Source organism: Eleutherodactylus coqui, chromosome 1 (assembly GCF_035609145.1).
Source record: "Eleutherodactylus coqui strain aEleCoq1 chromosome 1, aEleCoq1.hap1, whole genome shotgun sequence".
Lineage (NCBI taxonomy): Eukaryota > Metazoa > Chordata > Amphibia > Anura > Eleutherodactylidae > Eleutherodactylus > Eleutherodactylus coqui.
Window position 1 is genome coordinate 127,053,259 of NC_089837.1, and position 17,653 is coordinate 127,070,911.

General features: G+C 48.5%; 1 protein-coding gene across 5 annotated transcripts in view; it reads left to right on the forward strand.

Annotated features, from left to right (window-relative positions):
• Positions 1-17,653, forward strand: part of KCNAB1 (potassium voltage-gated channel subfamily A regulatory beta subunit 1) — a 357,780-nt gene that overhangs the window by 259,490 nt on the left and 80,637 nt on the right. For all 5 annotated transcript variants that reach the window (XM_066589806.1, XM_066589828.1, XM_066589812.1 and 2 more), the window contains exon 3: positions 9,654-9,691. In XM_066589806.1, coding sequence (XP_066445903.1) covers positions 9,654-9,691 — 38 coding nt within the window. The remainder of the gene's footprint in view (positions 1-9,653; positions 9,692-17,653) is intronic.

Here is a 17,653-nt window from a genome sequence, read left to right on the forward strand (position 1 = left end):
TGCGGAAGTGGGTCTCCTGGATGAAGGCCACTTGCGCTTTCCTTTTCCATAGAAGATGGAGGATGGAGGACCGTTTCTCAGGGATGTTCAGGCCCTGTGCATTGATTGAAGTTATTGAGAGGTTAGCATGGTCAGCGGACATGATGATTTTCGTTGCTGGAGGCTAAAGAGTTGAGATATGTGAGTGTGGGCAGAAGAGGAAAGAGAGGACCAGGCGTGAGAGGGTGGAAGCCAGAGAGGGGGAGGAGAAAGAAAGAAGAATAAAACAATAAAAAAAAAATAAGTGGAAGAAAAAAAAACAAAAAAACTCAGAGGGGTTTTTGGAGAGGGATCAGATGACACACTAGGGGGGGGCAAGAACAATGGTAATCAGAACCTAAGACTAGTCTTGAGGTTAACTGCTGTGCTAAACTTTAAACTATTAATCAGGGTGCCCGTTCCCCCAAACCTGGGGGGTAGAACTCGGTGCCCTGATACCCTATAGGGGGGTACGCAGAAGTACACTGGATTGGAGGGGCCTTAGCCGGTCTCCACTGGTCGCTAGTTCTGGAAAACAGATGGGTGCTGTTTTTAGGTCTTTCGCGGTATTTGAGTGGATTCTCGGTATATCACTCCAGTTTGCCACTTGTGTTTGAGTTCGTGTTATGGGAATTTCTCGGACGGTGAGGTGGATGAAGTCTGTCCCGTACGCTGTGGGGGGTTATTGGTTCGTGGTTGTCCATCTTGTAAGACGGTTCTAATGGGGGGAACCAACTTTCCGTTGAACCCTGGTCGAGTGGTGGGAGACCGTTTTTCTTCTTTGTGCTTAGGGGGACTCCCTCAGGGAGAGGCTATGATTCAGATGATTGTTGGGGTGGTGTCCATGAGCTCGGTCCAGTCCGGTACTGGGACTGCCGGGACTTCCAGGAACTTGAAAGCTCCCTCAAGATCCTCTGGCGTTCTGACTGTGTATGAACGACCCCGCTTTCTGAGGATCAGGTGGAATGGGTGGCCTCATTTATAGGTCGCTTCTGCTTGGCGTGTGGCCTCAAGTAGCGGGCGGATCATCCTTCTGCAGTTGAGGGTCAATCTGGAGACGTCTGGTAGGATGGAGATCTCTGTTCCGTTAAATTTAACTGGGCCGTTTTCCCAGGCTAGTCGTTGGATGTCTTCTTTCTGCCTGTAAAAATGTACGCGGCATATGACGTCTCTAGGTAGATTAGGATTCCGTGGTCTCCCTCCTAGTACTCTGTGGACCCTGTCTAGTTCTATTATTCTATCTTCTGGATGTTGGAGAAGTCTGTTAAATATCGCTGTGACACAGTTATGCAGTGCATCAGGGGGTACGTCCTCTGGGATGCCTCGCAGCTTCAGGTTGTTATGTCGGCCTCTATTCTCGACATCGTCCAGGTGGAAGGTTAGGTCTCTAATCTGTTTCTGTTGTTTTTCTACTATAGATGAGAGCTGTTGAAAGTCTGTTGATGACGTCTCAGGTTTCTCTTCTAGGGCCGTGACCCGCTCTGTGAGGGCCTGTACTGATTGACTAACTGTAGCAATAGCTCTGTCATGCTTTTCTTCCATACGCTGTAGGTGGGTCTCTAGGTCTGTTTTAGTAGGTAAAGCACGGATCATGATCCACAGCGCTTGTAATGTTTGGGAATCATCTGCTGGTGGTGCTGTTAAGTGGACCGCTGCCGTCATGACGGGGAGCTGTGGAGCGCTGATGTTCGGGACCGCAGCATTAATCTCTGGGTGTGTCCCTTTGGGGGTTGGGGAGTGTGTAAGTGGGGTTTTTGTACCCTCTTGCCTTGCTTCCTCCACGTTTTCTATATCCTCCCTGTGTGTGCCAAAATCTGCCTCCTGGCTGGCTGTATTCTTAGAGCTATAGCTCTGCCTGGGGGTTTTAAGTGTCTCTCTGTCCTTTAGGTGGGCAGGGGGTGTCATGGGGGGGGCCCGCGGTCATTTGTCCCACACCCTTTACTGACCGTATCCTGAGCGTGAAGTCCCCTCCGTGGCGAAGTTTCTGCGGTTCCGGCCAGTAGCTGTCCCGACTCCTCTCTGTCCTCCTGCTCTGTGTCATCAGTCTGTCCCCTCTGATTTCTTGAGCTCCGAGCCTGAGCTGTGTTACTGGGCTGCGGGGAACTAAGCTCCTGGCTGCTTGTCGGCATCATGTCAGCTGAGGTGCCCCCTGGTCCGTTGGGACGCCGTACGTGTGTTCCTGGGTCGTCTGGCAGTCTTTGTGCGGGCTCTGCACGTGGTCCCGGCGCCATGCTGTTGGGGCTCTTCTCTGTGCTCATAGAACGCTGGGGCAGGGTTCCGGCTTCCTTGCCGCGGCGCTCCGCTGGCTTCCCCTGCAGTTTGTTTGAGCCTGCTGCCGGCCGTTTCTCCTCTCCGCCTGAGGCTGGGGATGGGGAGTCTCTGGAAGCGCGCCCTGCCGAGGTCTTGTGTGTGCTCAGCGCCATGTTGGAGAGTCTCCTGCTCGTACCTCCGGCGCTCGTCCCTTGCAGGAATCTGCTCAGCGGGGAGTCCAGGACCTGTGGCTGCTCTGTCCGGCGTTTCCCCACTCTTGTCATCGTCTTCGGGTGTCTCGGGTGTCTCGCTGGATGGTCTTCCCGGTCGGCTGATGTTAGGCGGCAGCGGAGCTCCGAGGTAAGCGTCCTCACTCTCCCATGTCTAGCCACGCCCCCTGGTGCAACTAGTTTAAAGGGGGTTTCTGGGACTAAGATATGGATGACCTATCCTCAGGGTAGGTCATCAATATTAGGTTGGTTGGGGGTCTGCTACTTGAAACCACTGCTGATCAGTTATTTGAAGAGTGCTGCGGCTTCTTTTTAGGTTTATGAGTCACATGACTCAACAGCAGCAAAGTTCCATTCAAGTGCATAGGATTGAGCTGCTATACCAGGCCCGGCCATTATAAAATGTATGGCACTGTACCTCGTATGCAGTGGGGTAGCTATGTTGCTCACTTGAGCACTACAACCACTTAAAACAGCTGATCAATGGGGTCCTGAGCTCCGTCCCCCCACCAATCTGATATTGGTGACCTATCCTGAAATAAGTCAGCAATATCTTAGTTCAGGAAATCTCCTTTAATAGATTTCTTATATTGCTTGTAGCGTGTTTCATAACATTCTAATGACCTACAGCTAACATGTAACTGCGGTGGGGTTTTTTTCAGAAAAAAGACACAGCAAAGAACACAAAGTTTTTCCTTAAACCATTTTATCTGCTGTCAGTAAATCATGTAAATACTGGTTTTCAATTTCCATTTGTGCCATAAGTGACTATTGCCTAAGAAGCAGCAGACCAGAAATGTGACAAAAGGAAGCAGACAGACACTTTTTGCCAATGTCAATTCATCCCTAACGTGTCTGTGTGAGCAGGATCATAAGGTGTGAACCTGTAATGACTGCTTGTGGCAATTATTTCTTGGTATTTTTATATAGTCATACTGTTATAAATAGATATCAGATAAGAGAAGGGGAGACAGATGGGATAGAAAACAGGAAGAAGGTTTTGTGTGAATCAATACATTGAGCATTTAGATTTATTTCATTGATTATTATGAGCATGGATACTCTACCAATGAGCCGATTTTCTAGGAGTATTACTTATTTCCATGCTATAATGGATTCTGTAAATATGACTAATGGGGGACTTTTTAGGCTAATTTAAGATTTAGGGTCACTCTTAGACAACATGCCTGCTGCCTTGGGGTCATATTCGACTCTGATCTATCATTTACCCCCTACATCCAATCTCTCGCAGTAACATGTCAGCTGCACCTCAAGAACATCGCAAGAATCCGCTCTTTTCTCACTGTGGACACATTAAAAATGCTCACTGTTGCCCTCATCCACTCCCGACTCAATTATTGCAACTCTTGCTGATTGGCCTCCCCTGCACCAGACTCTACCCTCTCCAATCCATCCTGAATGTGGCAGCCAGGCTCATCTTCCTGTCTTGCCGCTACTCAGACGCCTCTGCCCTGTGCCAGTCACTGCGCTGGCTGCCCGTTAAATACAGAATTCAATTTAAACTCGCTACCTTCATCCACAAAGCCCTCCATAGCGCAGCACCACCCTATATTGCCTCCCTCATCTCAATCCATCACCCAGCCCGGACTCTCCGCTCTGCTAACGAAACCAGACTGAGCGCCCCTTTAATTCGAACTTCTCATTCCCGCCTCCAAGACTTCTCCAGAGCAGCACCGGTCCTCTGGAATGCACTACCAAAGGCTACCCGAGCAATCCAGGACTCGCAGAACTTCAGGTGTGCTCTAAAAACGCACCTCTTCAGAGAGGCATACAGCATTCCCTAAACAAACCCCTCTGTACTCCGCCTGATAACATGCTCCCTGACCTACTGACTGCAATCCCTGCTAGCCATCATAAACCGCTCCTGCAGTCATACTGTTTCTGCCGTCACACGGCTAAATGTCTGACCATTGTCTATGTGTATAGCATCGCTCACTCTCCACCTCGCCATACCGTGCACATCCCCAGCCCCTTTACCTTCTGTATCACCCCATTATCTGTAGTATGTAAGCTCGTTGGAGCAGGACCCTCACCCCTATTGTTTCCATCAACTGATTACTATGTAACCGTGGTTCTGTAATGTTTGTACTTTTGTCTTTCTGTATCCCCCCTGTCTATGTAAGCGCTGCAGAATATGTTGGCACTATACAAATAAAGATTATTATTATTATTATTTCAAATATAACAGTAATGTTAGCTGATGAACTGCACAATTGTGAATAAATGTATTTAGTATGTTCAGTTCAGTTATGAAGTGTCAACAGCCCCATGATGACAATGATCCAGGCGCCACATGACAGTTCTCTTTATCAGAAATAATCTAGAATATAATAGGATTATGGAATTAGCAAAATTGTGTTATCTCAGAGAAATAAACATAAATATAGATAATAAACTTTTAGATACCCAGTATAGAGCTTTTTACCAAATAGCAACAATGTGTGGTCGATAAATGCAAACAAACAAAGACTTGGCAGAACATGTCTAAAAAATAATGATTTAAATAGGTTGTATAGGATTATATAAACGTGGCAGCATACTTCCAGAAAAAGTGCCCGGTATTGCCGCACAGCTGCATTGTAGTGAATATGCCTGAGCTACAATTCTACACACTACCTGTGGACAAGTGTGGCACTGTTTAAGAATAATAACATACAAGCTCATATAGGGAAACAGTAAGGAAAGACATCCTCATTCCAAAAATGAAATTGACATTTCCTCTTCTGGAGGTCTTGATTTGGCCCGACTAAGGGCGCCTACCCACTTGCGTTGCCGATTTTCGCGCGTGAAAATCGCAGCGTTTTTCGCTGCGTTTTTTGCGCGTTTTTGCAGCCCTCCATTGACAATCATGGGTGCATTAAGAGAAAAATAAGGAGACATATGCAACTGACAGTTCCTATGTGAAAAAACCCCACGAAACGGGAAAAAAAACCCAGATGGACAAGAACACATTCTATACTAATTGCTCTTGAGAAAAAACGCAAAACATCACAGGAAAAAGAATCGCAAGTGGGTAGGCACCCTTAAGGTCCCGTTGCACGAGACAGCTCTGGGGCACGCGACAGCCATCCCACAGCCTACCGCCTGACTAACACTCTTGTGCTTACGTAAGAGCGATAGTCATTCAAGTGAATGGAGGTAGAGCGAGTCAGATCAGGTAATTTGTCATGCAGTGCCCTATGAGCAGCCGCATGTACATGGGACAATTGCCCGAATGAGCTGTTTTAAGCAATAATTGGGCCATTAATCGCCCAGCGAAAAGATACCTTTAGGCCCTATTCAATTGGGTGAGCTTGCTTTTGAGGTTTTAGTAAACTTGGACAGAACTCATACCAGTGTAATAAACTTGCAGCATGTCCTATTCTGGTCTGATTCACAGACGAGAGTAGGACATGCAGTGGGGTCTCTATGTGCTGTGCCATGCGAGTTGCAACCAAGGGTCTTCGACCAAAGTTGACCTCGCCCATCTGAATACAGCCTGACACTTCGCCCGTCTTCCTGATGCGATAACAGTGTAAGAAAGTTATATATCCTGACTAGAGATGAGCGAGCGTACTTGTTAAGGCAAAATACTCGGTGAGTTGTGGGAGTGAGCATGGGGAAGCAGGGAGGAGAGGGAGAGAGAGAGATCTCTCCCCCCCCCCCCCCCCCGTTCCTCCCCGCTCTCCCCCGCCGGCCCCGAAGCTTTTGGCACGAGCGGGCATGTACTCAAAAATGGCAATACTTGCTCGAGTATTTTGCCTTAACGAGTACGCTCGCTCATCTCTAATCCTAACACAAGAAAAAGGATGATTGCAGAGAAAGTACAGTATAAATGGGGGTTTTAAAAATGGAAAGCAAACATAAAGCTTTCAGTTAGTTGCCATTCCATAGCGTTTCCTATTTTTTTAACCCTTTCCAATCCACTGTCTGACGTCTAAAGACATTCTAATTGAAGGCTGTACAGCTTCTGATGTCGGAAGACGTCCGGCAGGGTATTCTTACTGTATGTTACTGGCCTGTCTGTTGTCGGGGGCCTCTCCAGCATGTCTCATACTGCAGTACTGACTCTAGCCAGCAGATGGTGGCATTGTATAATGGCAAAAAAAGAAACCCCCCTAGGAAACCCTGAATCCAAAATTGGATTGCAAAGGGTTAAACAGAACAAATAACACTACCTACAGCGCTCTTTGTTCAGTTTAAAAAAACAGAACCGTAATGGAACAGAAGCAAACTGAAAGCTTTTTGTTTACTCTCCATTCTTAAAAACCCAATTGAAATCAAAGGTGCTAAAAAGGGCCAGTTTAGTGCTAATGTTCTCTAAGTACACTTTTTCTTAAAAAAAAGTAAAGCACTTAGAAGAAATTGTCGTTTTGCTGCAAAACTGACTCTTGCCACCTGAGTCCCTAAAAGTGGTTCCACCCTTGGCCCATTAAAAGGCTCTCAGAGGCTACTTGTGTGGACCTCTTTCCACTTATGTAGAGCTTGTTGACCACTAGATGCCTCTATGATGCAATGGAAGAGATTTTGCCCAGTTACCAAAGTTTGAGAGGGAGCACATAATTGGAATGTTAGGAAGTGTTGGGACCAGTGAATGTGTGAAGGTATGCACACAAGATGACTGGGCTTAGGACACCATCAACAGACCACCAGTAGAGGGGATCATCTGATCATCAGACAAGCACGAAAAGTTCCAACTGTTTTATTGTCCACCATCCAGAGACAGGTGGCACCATCGTTACAGGCCCGTGTCTCTCAGAACCATTTCCAGGTACTTGGCTGTAGGACACTTGGTCATGTCATGTACTGCCTTTGACACCCACCCACTGTTGCCTCCATTTGCAGTGGTGTTGTGAATGATGAAACTGGGCTGCTAGACAGTAGAACCAGGTTGTCTTGAGTGATGAATCCAGGTTTAGTATGGGCACTGACATCAGCAATGTTCATGTCTGGAGACCTAGGGGTCAGCACCTCCATCTTTCCTTTGCTGTGGAGCGGCACACTGTCCACCCCAGCTTGTGCGATGATTTGGGGGGGATATCGAATATGATAGTTGGTCACCCCTAGTAGTGGTACGAGGGACAATGACAGCTCAGTGATATGTTCAGGACATCCAACACCACATGTGTTCCTCTCATGGTGGCTTCCAAGAGGCATCCAGTAGGATAATGCTCATCCGCACACAACAAGACTGTCACAGAAATGTCTCCACAACATTGTCACACTTCCATAGCTTACCTGGTTGCCAGATTTATTGCCAATAGAGCATGTATGGGATTATCTACGGTATGAACTTTGACTGCTCACAAGTTTGCACAATCTAATGTGGACTGATATGCTGCAGGATACCATATGGAACCTCTATGCCTCCATGTTCCCTCTATCACATCTTGTATCCAAGCTAGAGTGTAATAAATATAGGCACAAGCAGCACTCTCTCAAACTCCAATAACTATGTCTAATAAAAATAAAAAAGTTCCTGCGCTCCTTTTGGATCCAATATCACCAGGGTTTGGAGTTACCAATGTATAAATAGATTAAAAAACTTTCTTTATTCCATATCCAGGTGTAACGCGTTTCATCACATATAGCGACTGTGCTTGATAAAGTCCCTATATGTGATGAAACGCGTTGCACTTGGATATGGAATAAAGAAAGTTTTTTAATCTACTTATACATTGGTAACTCCAATCCCTGGTGATATTGGATCCAAAAGGAGCGCAGGAACTTTTTTATTTTTATTAGACATAGCTTCAGTGGATCACACCTAGAGTGTGATACAGATTCCTGGCAGCTCTCCTGACATAGCCCGTCGGGATTCTGTGGATACACAGGGAGATGATCGGCATTATGCATTAAGGCAAACCAGGACTCGGAGGTGTAGGTGGGGCTCAGGAGCGGGCTCCACTATACACCGGGTGAGTCCCATTTTGTGTGATTTGTTGCCCATATTGGGTTTGCTTCCTAATATTCGTGGCGCGCTGTCCTGATACATATATTATTTAAAACTCCAATAAGGCAGGGCTGTATTATTTATGCAAGCCACAAAGGGAATTCGGATCCAAGATTCCAAAATAAGCCACAGAAAAAAAGCCCGTGGCAGCATACAGAGATGCAATATAATAACCTTTATTCCTCCATAGTAAAAGCTGCAATGTTTTGATCTACAAAAGATCTTTGTATCCAAGCTAGAGGTGGCCCAACAGAGTACTGAAGCCTCCATACCTGCCTATATAACATCTTGTATCCAAGCTAGAGGTGGCCCAACGGAGTACTGAAGCCTCCATATCTGCCTATATAACATCTTGAATCCTAGCTAGAGGTGGCCCAACGGAGTACTGAAGCCTCCATACCTGCCTGTATCACATCTTGTTTCCAAGCTAGAGGTGGCCCAACAGAGTACTGAAGCCTCCATACCCGTCTGTATCACATCTTGTATCCAAGCTAGAGGTGGCCCAACAGAGTACTGAAGCCTCCATACCTGCTTGTATAACATCTTGTATCCAAGCTAGAGGTGGACCACATCTCGTATCCAAGCTAGAGGTGGCCCAACAGAGTACTGAAGCCTACATACCCGTCTTTATCGCATCTTGTATCCAAGGTAGAGGTGGCCCAACAGGGTACTAGAGCCTCCATACCCGCCTGTATCACATCTTGTTTTCAAGCTAGAGGTGATACAACAGAGTACTAGAGCCGCTCTTCAAGTGATCAGTTTTTTGCAATAAATTCTCCTTCTAGTATCTTTATTTTTCTACAAGTGTATATTCAGCAAATTTTCTTATATTTACAACATGTAAAAGCGTTTACACTCATTTTGTTAGTGTGAAATTGTAACAAAACGCTACACACAGAGGATATTGTAATAAAAAAAACTGCAAACTTCTGAAAGACTTCAAAAAGAAAAAGAAACTTTAATGTGTGAATGGGAATTTCATAAACTTCTGCTTACTATATATAGTTGCACATATGACTGCTGTGGTTTTGCACAAAAATCCACCTAAATATTTGCAGCTATAGCACACAGCCCTGGTGTTATTTAAAGCCAAGTATTATGCATTAGTCTACAGAGGATTTATAGAGGGTGGACCTGCCCTTGGTCCAGCAATGTTTGCTTTACATTGTAACCTTCCATTAAATAGTATTTTTTTATTTCAGGAACCTGGGTGACATTTGGTGGACAGATTTCTGATGAGGTAAGATACATGTTTGCTAAGGTATTTTGTAGCATTGAGCAAACTGAACCAGTCGAGCCCTGTATTGAGTCGAACCTCAGGCGGTTCATCCTGGCCAAAGCTGGTGGTGGAGCTTCTTCTCCTGTGGCTTAGTGGTTAGGACTATTGCCTGTTCGAACCTGACAATCTCTGCATGGAGTTTGTATGTTCTCCCTTTCTTTAAGTTGGTTTCTTCTTCATAATAATCACTTTTATTTATATAGTGGTTACATTTATTGAGGGGAAGGAGGAAGAAGAAGCCACCGTCGCCTGGCTGGTATCATTATTTTAGGGGTATTGGTGAAGTTTTGGTTTAGTTTGAACTAATTCACTTTGAACCAAACTTTTTTCTGAAATTCGACGAACCGGGCAATCTGAATTTTCAAAAGTTGACTTGTATCTAGTATTTTGCTTACTTTGAATACTCATGATACAGTAGCATTGCAATATGTTCAATTGGAAAAATTGTTACGATTAGTAATAGAGTATGTGTAACACCAATTTAAACACAAAAAAATCACCTCAAGATATATGTACAGTTGGATCCAGAAGGCTTTGGACAGTGACTCAATTTGCATATTTCTCTAACCTGATGATGGTCTGCTTTACTTACTTTTGGACCACATATAGAAAGTTCTCTTGTACGGTTACCAAATGAAAATTCTACACTTATAATCACTTCCAGACCTTTTATGATCTTAAAGGGGTTGTCCTAATTAGATTTTTCATGCCCATGCCCCCAATAGCAAAGCAGCCTATAATCCCCTGTCCCAGCAATCACACCTCTAGTACTGCCTCTCCGTTCTCCTTTCCTAGTCTGTTTATATGGTGTGGAGTCAGCCAGTGAATCAAAAGTCACAGTCTGCTGCAGCCAATCACAGACCTCAGTGGTTGTCCACTGAAGTATGTGATTGGCTGCAGCAGCCTGTGATGTCCAATAAATAGGCTGATTGCAGTCTGTAAATAAAGCATGAGCAAGGCAAATAAGGAGGCAGTACTGGAAGTATGGGGAGCTGGGACTGGTGAGTATAAGCTGTTCTATTGTTTTGGAACATGGGCAGCTGGATCTAAAAAAAATAATTTAAAAATCCCTTTAAATTATCAAGAAATAATGAGGTAACAGGCCACACCGCACTATGAAAGTGCTGCTCAGTCAATTGTCAAATTACTTTTGCATCAGCGAAAATGAAGAAACTAAAATGGCTGTAATACATAAACAGTTCATGCAAGTTTTGTTAATTAAATCTGAAACTCTACACTTCAATCTCATACTGATGGCCTTTGTTTCAGATCTATTGTAGTGGTGTAGAGAGGCTACATTATACATATTGTGACACTGCCCCAATACTTCTGAATACAAGGCCTGCCTCACTTGAGCGTATGGTAAAAAATAGAGATGAGCGAGCACCAAAATACTCGGGTGCTCGTTACTCGGGACGAAATTTTCGCGATGCTCGAGGGTTCGTTTCGAGTAACGAACCCCATTGAAGTCAATGGGCGACCCGAGCATTTTTGTATATCGCCGATGCTCGCTAAGGTTTCCATTTGTGAAAATCTGGGCAATTCAAGAAAGTGATGGGAACGACACAGCAACGGATAGGGCAGGCGAGGGGCTACATGTTGGGCTGCATGTCAAGTTCCCAGGTCCCACTATTAAGCCACAATAGCGGCAAGAGTGGGCCCCCCCCTCCCAACAATTTTTACTTCTGAAAAGCCCTCATTAGCAATGCATACCTTAGCTAAGCACCACACTACCTCCAACGAAGCACAATCACTGCCTGCATGACACTCCGCTGCCACTTCTCCTGGGTTACATGCTGCCCAACCCCCCCCCCCCCCCCGCACAACCCAGTGTCCACAGCGCACACCAAAGTGTCCCTGCGCAGCCTTCAGCTGCCCTCATGCCACACCACCCTCATGTCTATTTATAAGTGCGTCTGCCATGAGGAGGAACCGCAGGCACACACTGCAGAGGGTTGGCACGGCTAGGCAGCGACCCTCTTTAAAAGGGGCAGGACGATAGCCCACAATGCTGTACAGAAGCAATGCGAAATATAATCCTGTGCCACCGCCATCAGGAGCTGCACACATGGGCATAGCAATGGGGAACCTATGTGCCACACACTATTCATTCTGTCAAGGTGTCTGCATGCCCCAGTCAGACCACGGTTTTTTATAAATAGTCACAGGCAGGTACAACTCCGCAATGGGAATTCCGTGTGCACCCACAGCATGGGTGGCTCCCTGGAACCCACCGGCTGTACATAAATGTATCCCATTGCAGTGCCCTGGACAGCAGAGCTAACGTCAGATTAAATGCAGGTGGGCTTCGGCCCACACTGCATGCCCCAACCTGACCGGACTTTTTAATTCATAGACACAGGCAGCTACAACTCCCTATTGTGAAGTCCCTGTGGACCCACAGCATGGGTGGCTCCCTGGAACCCACCGGCGGTACATAAATATATTCCATTGCAGTGCCCATCACAGCTGAGGTAATGTCATGTTTAATGCAGGTGGGCTTCAGCCCACACTGCATGCCCCAGTCAGACTGGGGTTCTTTAGAAGTGGACACATGCAGTTACAACTCCCTTTGGACCCACAGCATGGGTGGCTCCCTGGAACCCACTGACGGTACATAGATATATCCCATTGCAGTGCCCAGCACAGCTGAGGTAGTAATGTCATGTTTAATGCAGGTGGGCTTCGGCCCACACTGCATGCCCCAGTCAGACTGGGGTTCTTTAGAAGTGGACACATGTAGTTACTACTCCGTGTGGACCGACAGCATGGGTGGGTGCCAGGAACCCACCGACGGTACATAAATATATCCCATTGCAGTGCCCAGCACAGCTGAGGTAACGTTAGCTTTAATGCAGGTGGGCAAAAAATTAATTGGATTACACTGTAGGCGAGGGCCCCAAAAAATTGGTGTACCAACAGTACTAATGTACGACAGAAAAATTGCCCATGCCCAACCAAGAGGGCAGGTGAAACCCATTAATCGCTTTGGTTAATGTGGCTTAATTTGTAACTAGGCCTGGAGGCAGCCCAGTTAAAATAAAAATTGGTTCAGGTGCAAGTTTCAACGCTTTAATGAGCATTGAAACGTATAAAAATTGTTTACAAAAATTATATGACTGAGCCTTGTGGGCCTAAGAAAAATTGCCCGTTCGGCGTGATTACGTCAGGTTTCAGGAGGAGGAGCGGGAGGAGGAGGATGAATATTATACACAGATTGATGAAGCTAAAAGGTCCACGTTTTTGATGGTGATAGAGAACAATGCTTTCATCCGCGGGTGCAGCCTACGTATTGTTTAGGTATCGCTGCTGTCTGCTGGTGGAGAAGAGAAGTCTGGGGAAATCCAGGCTTTGTTCATCTTGATCAGTGTAAGCCTGTCGGCACTGTCGGTTGACAGGTGGGTACGCTTATCTGTGATGATTCCCCCAGCCGCACTAAACACTCTCTCTGACAAGACGCTAGCCGCAGGACAAGCAAGCACCTCCAGGGCATACAGCGCGAGTTCAGGCCACGTGTCCAGCTTCGACACCCAGTAGTTGTAGGGGGCAGAGGCGTCACGGAGGACGGTCGTGCGATCGGCTACGTACTCCCTCACCATCCTTTTACAGTGCTCCCGCCGACTCAGCCTTGACTGGGGAGCGGTGACACAGTCTTGCTGGGGAGCCAGAAAGCTGTCAAAGGCCTTAGAGAGTGTTCCCCTGTCTGTGCTGTACATGCTGCCTGATCTCTGCGCCTCCCCTGCTACTTGGCCCTCGGAACTGCGCCTTCGGCCACTAGCGCTGTCGGATGGGAATTTTACCATCAGTTTGTCCGCCAGGGTCCTGTGGTATAGCATCACTCTCGAACCCCTTTCCTCTTCGGGTATGAGAGTGGAAAGGATCTCCTTATACCATGGGTCGAGCAGTGTGTACACCCAGTAATCCGTAGTGGCCAGAATGCGTGTAACGCGAGGGTCATGAGAAAGGCATCCTAACATGAAGTCCGCCATGTGTGCCAGGGTACCTGTACGCAACACATGGCTGTCCTCACTAGGAAGATCACTTTCAGGATCCTCCTCCTCCCCCTCCTCAGGCCATACACGCTGAAAGGATGACATGCAAGCAGCTTGGGTACCCTCAGCAGTGGGACAAGCTGTCTCTTCCCCCTCCTCCTCGTGCTCCTCCCCCTCCTCCTCCTCCTCCTCAACGCGCTGAGATATAGACATGAGGGTGCTCTGACTATCCAGCGACATACTGTCTTCCCCCGCCTCCGTTTCCGAGCGCAAAGCGTCTGCCTTTATGCTTTGCAGGGAACTTCTCAAGAGGCATAGCAGAGGAATGGTGACGCTAATGATTGCAGCATCGCCGCTCACCATCTGCGTAGACTCCTCAAAGTTTCCAAGGACCTGGCAGATGTCTGCCAACCAGGCCCACTCTTCTGTAAAGAATTGAGGAGGCTGACTCCCACTGCGCCGCCCATGTTGGAGTTGGTATTCCACTATAGCTCTACGCTGCTCATAGAGCCTGGCCAACATGTGGAGCGTAGAGTTCCACCGTGTGGGCACGTCACACAGCAGTCGGTGCACTGGCAGATGAAACCGATGTTGCAGGGTGCGCAGGGTGGCAGCGTCCGTGTGGGACTTGCGGAAATGTGTGCAGAGTCGGCGCACCTTTCCGAGCAGGTCTGACAAGCGTGGGTAGCTTTTTAGAAAGCGCTGAACCACCAAATTAAAGACGTGGGCCAGGCATGGCACGTGCGTGAGGCTGCCGAGCTGCAGAGCCGCCACCAGGTTACGGCCGTTGTCACACACGACCATGCCAGGTTGGAGGCTCAGCGGCGCAAGCAAGCGGTCGGTCTGCTCTGTCAGACCCTGCAGCAGTTCGTGGGTCGTGTGCCTCTTCTCTCCTAAGCTGAGTAGTTTCAGCACGGCCTGCTGACACTTGCCCACGGCTGTGCTGCCGTGCCGCGCGACACCGACTTCTGGCGACGTACTGCTGCTGACACATCTTGATTGCGAGACAGAGGTTGCGTAGGAGGAGGAGGAGGAGGGTGGTTTAGTAGAGGAAGCATACACCGCCGCAGATACCACCACCGAGCTGGGGCCCGCAATTCTGGGGGTGGGTAGGACGTGAGCGGTCCCAGGCTCTGACTCTGTCCCAGCCTCCACTAAATTCACCCAATGTGCCGTCAGGGACATATAGTGGCCCTGCCCGCCTTTGCTTGTCCACGTGTCCGTTGTTAAGTGGACCTTGGCAGTAACCGCGTTGGTGAGGGCGCGTACAATGTTGCGGGAGACGTGGTCGTGCAGGGCTGGGATGGCACATCGGGAAAAGTAGTGGCGACTGGGAACTGAGTAGCGCGGGGCCGCCGCCGCCATCATACTTTTGAAGGACTCCGTTTCCACAACCCTATACGGCAGCATCTCCAGGCTGATAAATTTGGCTACGTGCACGTTTAACGCTTGAGCGTGCGGGTGCGTGGCGGCGTACTTGTGCTTGCGCTCCAACACTTGCGCTAGCGACGGCTGGACGTTGCGCTGAGAGACATTGGTGGATGGGGCCGAGGACAGCGGAGGTGAGGGTGTGGGTGCAGGCCAGGAGACGGTAGTGCCTCTGTCCTGAAAGGGGGGTTGGATCTCAGTGGCAAGTTGGGGCACAGGGGGAGAGGCAGCGGTGCAAACCGGAGGCGGTGAACGGCCTTTGTCCCACCTTGTGGGGTGCTTGGCCATCATATGTCTGTGCATGCTGGTGGTGGTGAGGCTGGTGGTGGTGGCTCCCCGGCTGATCTTGGCGCAACAAAGGTTGCACACCACTGTTCCTTCGGTCGTCTGCATTCTCAGTGAAAAACTGCCAGACCTTTGAGCACCTCGGCCTCTGCAGGGTGGCATGGCGCGAGGGGGCACTTTGGGAAACAGTTGGTGGATTATTCGGTCTGGCCCTGCCTCTACCCCTGGCCACCGCACTGCCTCTTCCAACCTGCCCTGCTGCTGCACTTGCCTCCCCCTCTGAAGACCTGTCCTCAGTAGGCGTAGCAAACCAGGTGGGGTCAGTCACCTCATCGTCCTGCTGCTCTTCCTCCGAATCCTCTGTGCACTCCTCCCTCGGACTTACTCCAATTACTACTACCTGAGTGATAGACAACTGTGTCTCATCGTCATCGTCCTCCTCACCCACTGAAAGCTCTTGAGACAGTTGCCGGAAGTCCCCAGCCTCATCCCCCGGACCCCGGGAACTTTCCAAAGGTTGGGCATCGGTCACGACAAACTCCTCCGGTGGGAGAGGAACCATTGCTGGCCATTCTGGGCAGGGGCCCGGGAACAGTTCCTGGGAGTCTGCCTGCTCCTCAGAATGTGTCATTGTAATAGAGTGAGGAGGCTGGGAGGAAGGAGGAGCAGCAGCCAGAGGATTCAGAGTTGCAGCAGTGGACAGCGCAGAATTCTGGGTGGTCGATAGATTGCTGGATGCACTTTCTGCCATCCACGACAGGACCTGCTCACACTGCTCATTTTCTAATAAAGGTCTACCGCGTGGACCCATTAATTGTGAGATGAATGTGGGGACGCCAGAAACGTGCCTCTCTCCTAATCCCGCAGCAGTCGGCTGCGATACACCTGGATCAGGAGCTCGGCCTGTGCCCACACCCTGACTTGGGCCTCCGCGTCCTCGCCCGCGTCCACGTCCTCTAGGCCTACCCCTACCCCTCAGCATGCTGTATTACCAGTAGTGCAGAAACAGAACGCTGTAATTAAATGTGCCGCTTATTGGCCTGTGGTTGGAGGCTGACTTCGCTTACGGAACGCACAGCAGAGGCAGGAAAGAATTTTGCGCAAGCCTGCTGTAACACTTAGCTGGCTGTGTATGAATTAGGACAACTACCCCCAGCAGAGACGCAGTACATTCAGGACGGTCAAAGGCAGCCCAGATGGATTTTTTTTCCCAAATTTTTTTGGAAAAGCCCACTGCGTATATAGACTGGATATGTCTTTCACTGTCCCTGCCTCACCACCACTACTGGCCGTGGACTATGTAAAATTACTGCAGACTGTTTCACTCTGGACAGGATGACAGCGGTAATGTAAGAGGCAACGCAGAGGCAGGAAAGAATTTTGCGCAAGCCTGCTGTAACACTTAGCTGGCTGCGTATTAATTAGGACAACTACCCCCAGCAGAGACGCAGTACAGTCAGGACGATCACAGGCAGCCCAAATAGATTTTTTTCTCAAATTTTTTTGGAAAAGCCCACTGCGTATATAGACTGGATATGTCTTTCACTGTCCCTGCCTCACCACCACTACTGGCCCTGGACTATGTAAAATTACTGCAGGACGCAATGCTCTGGACGCAATGCTCTGCACGGCCGATATACAAAAAAAAAATGTGCAGCACTGCAAAAAGCAGCCTCAACAGTACTGCACACGGTCAGATGTGGCCCTAAGAAGGACCGTTGGGGTTCTTGAAGCCTAAAATCACTCCTAACGCTCTCCCTATAGCAGCTCCGGCACCAACAGCACTTTCCCTCCTCTATGTCAGAATAAATCTGTGGCGAGCCGCGGGAGGGGCCGATTTATATACTCGGGTGACACCTGATCTCGCCAGCCACTCACTGCAGGGGGGTGGTATAGGGCTTGAACGTCGCAGGGGGAAGTTGTAATGCCTTCCCTGTCTTTCTATTGGCCAGAAAAGCACGCTAACGTCTCAGAGATTAAAGTGAAAGTAACTCGAACATCGCGTGGTACTCGTCACGAGTAACGAGCATCTCGAACACGCTAATACTCGAACGAGTATCAAGCTCGGACGAGTACGTTCGCTCATCTCTAGTAAAAAACTGCGTATAAAATGCAGCATTTTACCGTTACGTGTGGAGCTGCAATCACTGCGATTGTGAATGCCTATGCCTGCGCATGACTGCGTATCGCACGCTCTCATGCACTGGCTTCCTGGTTT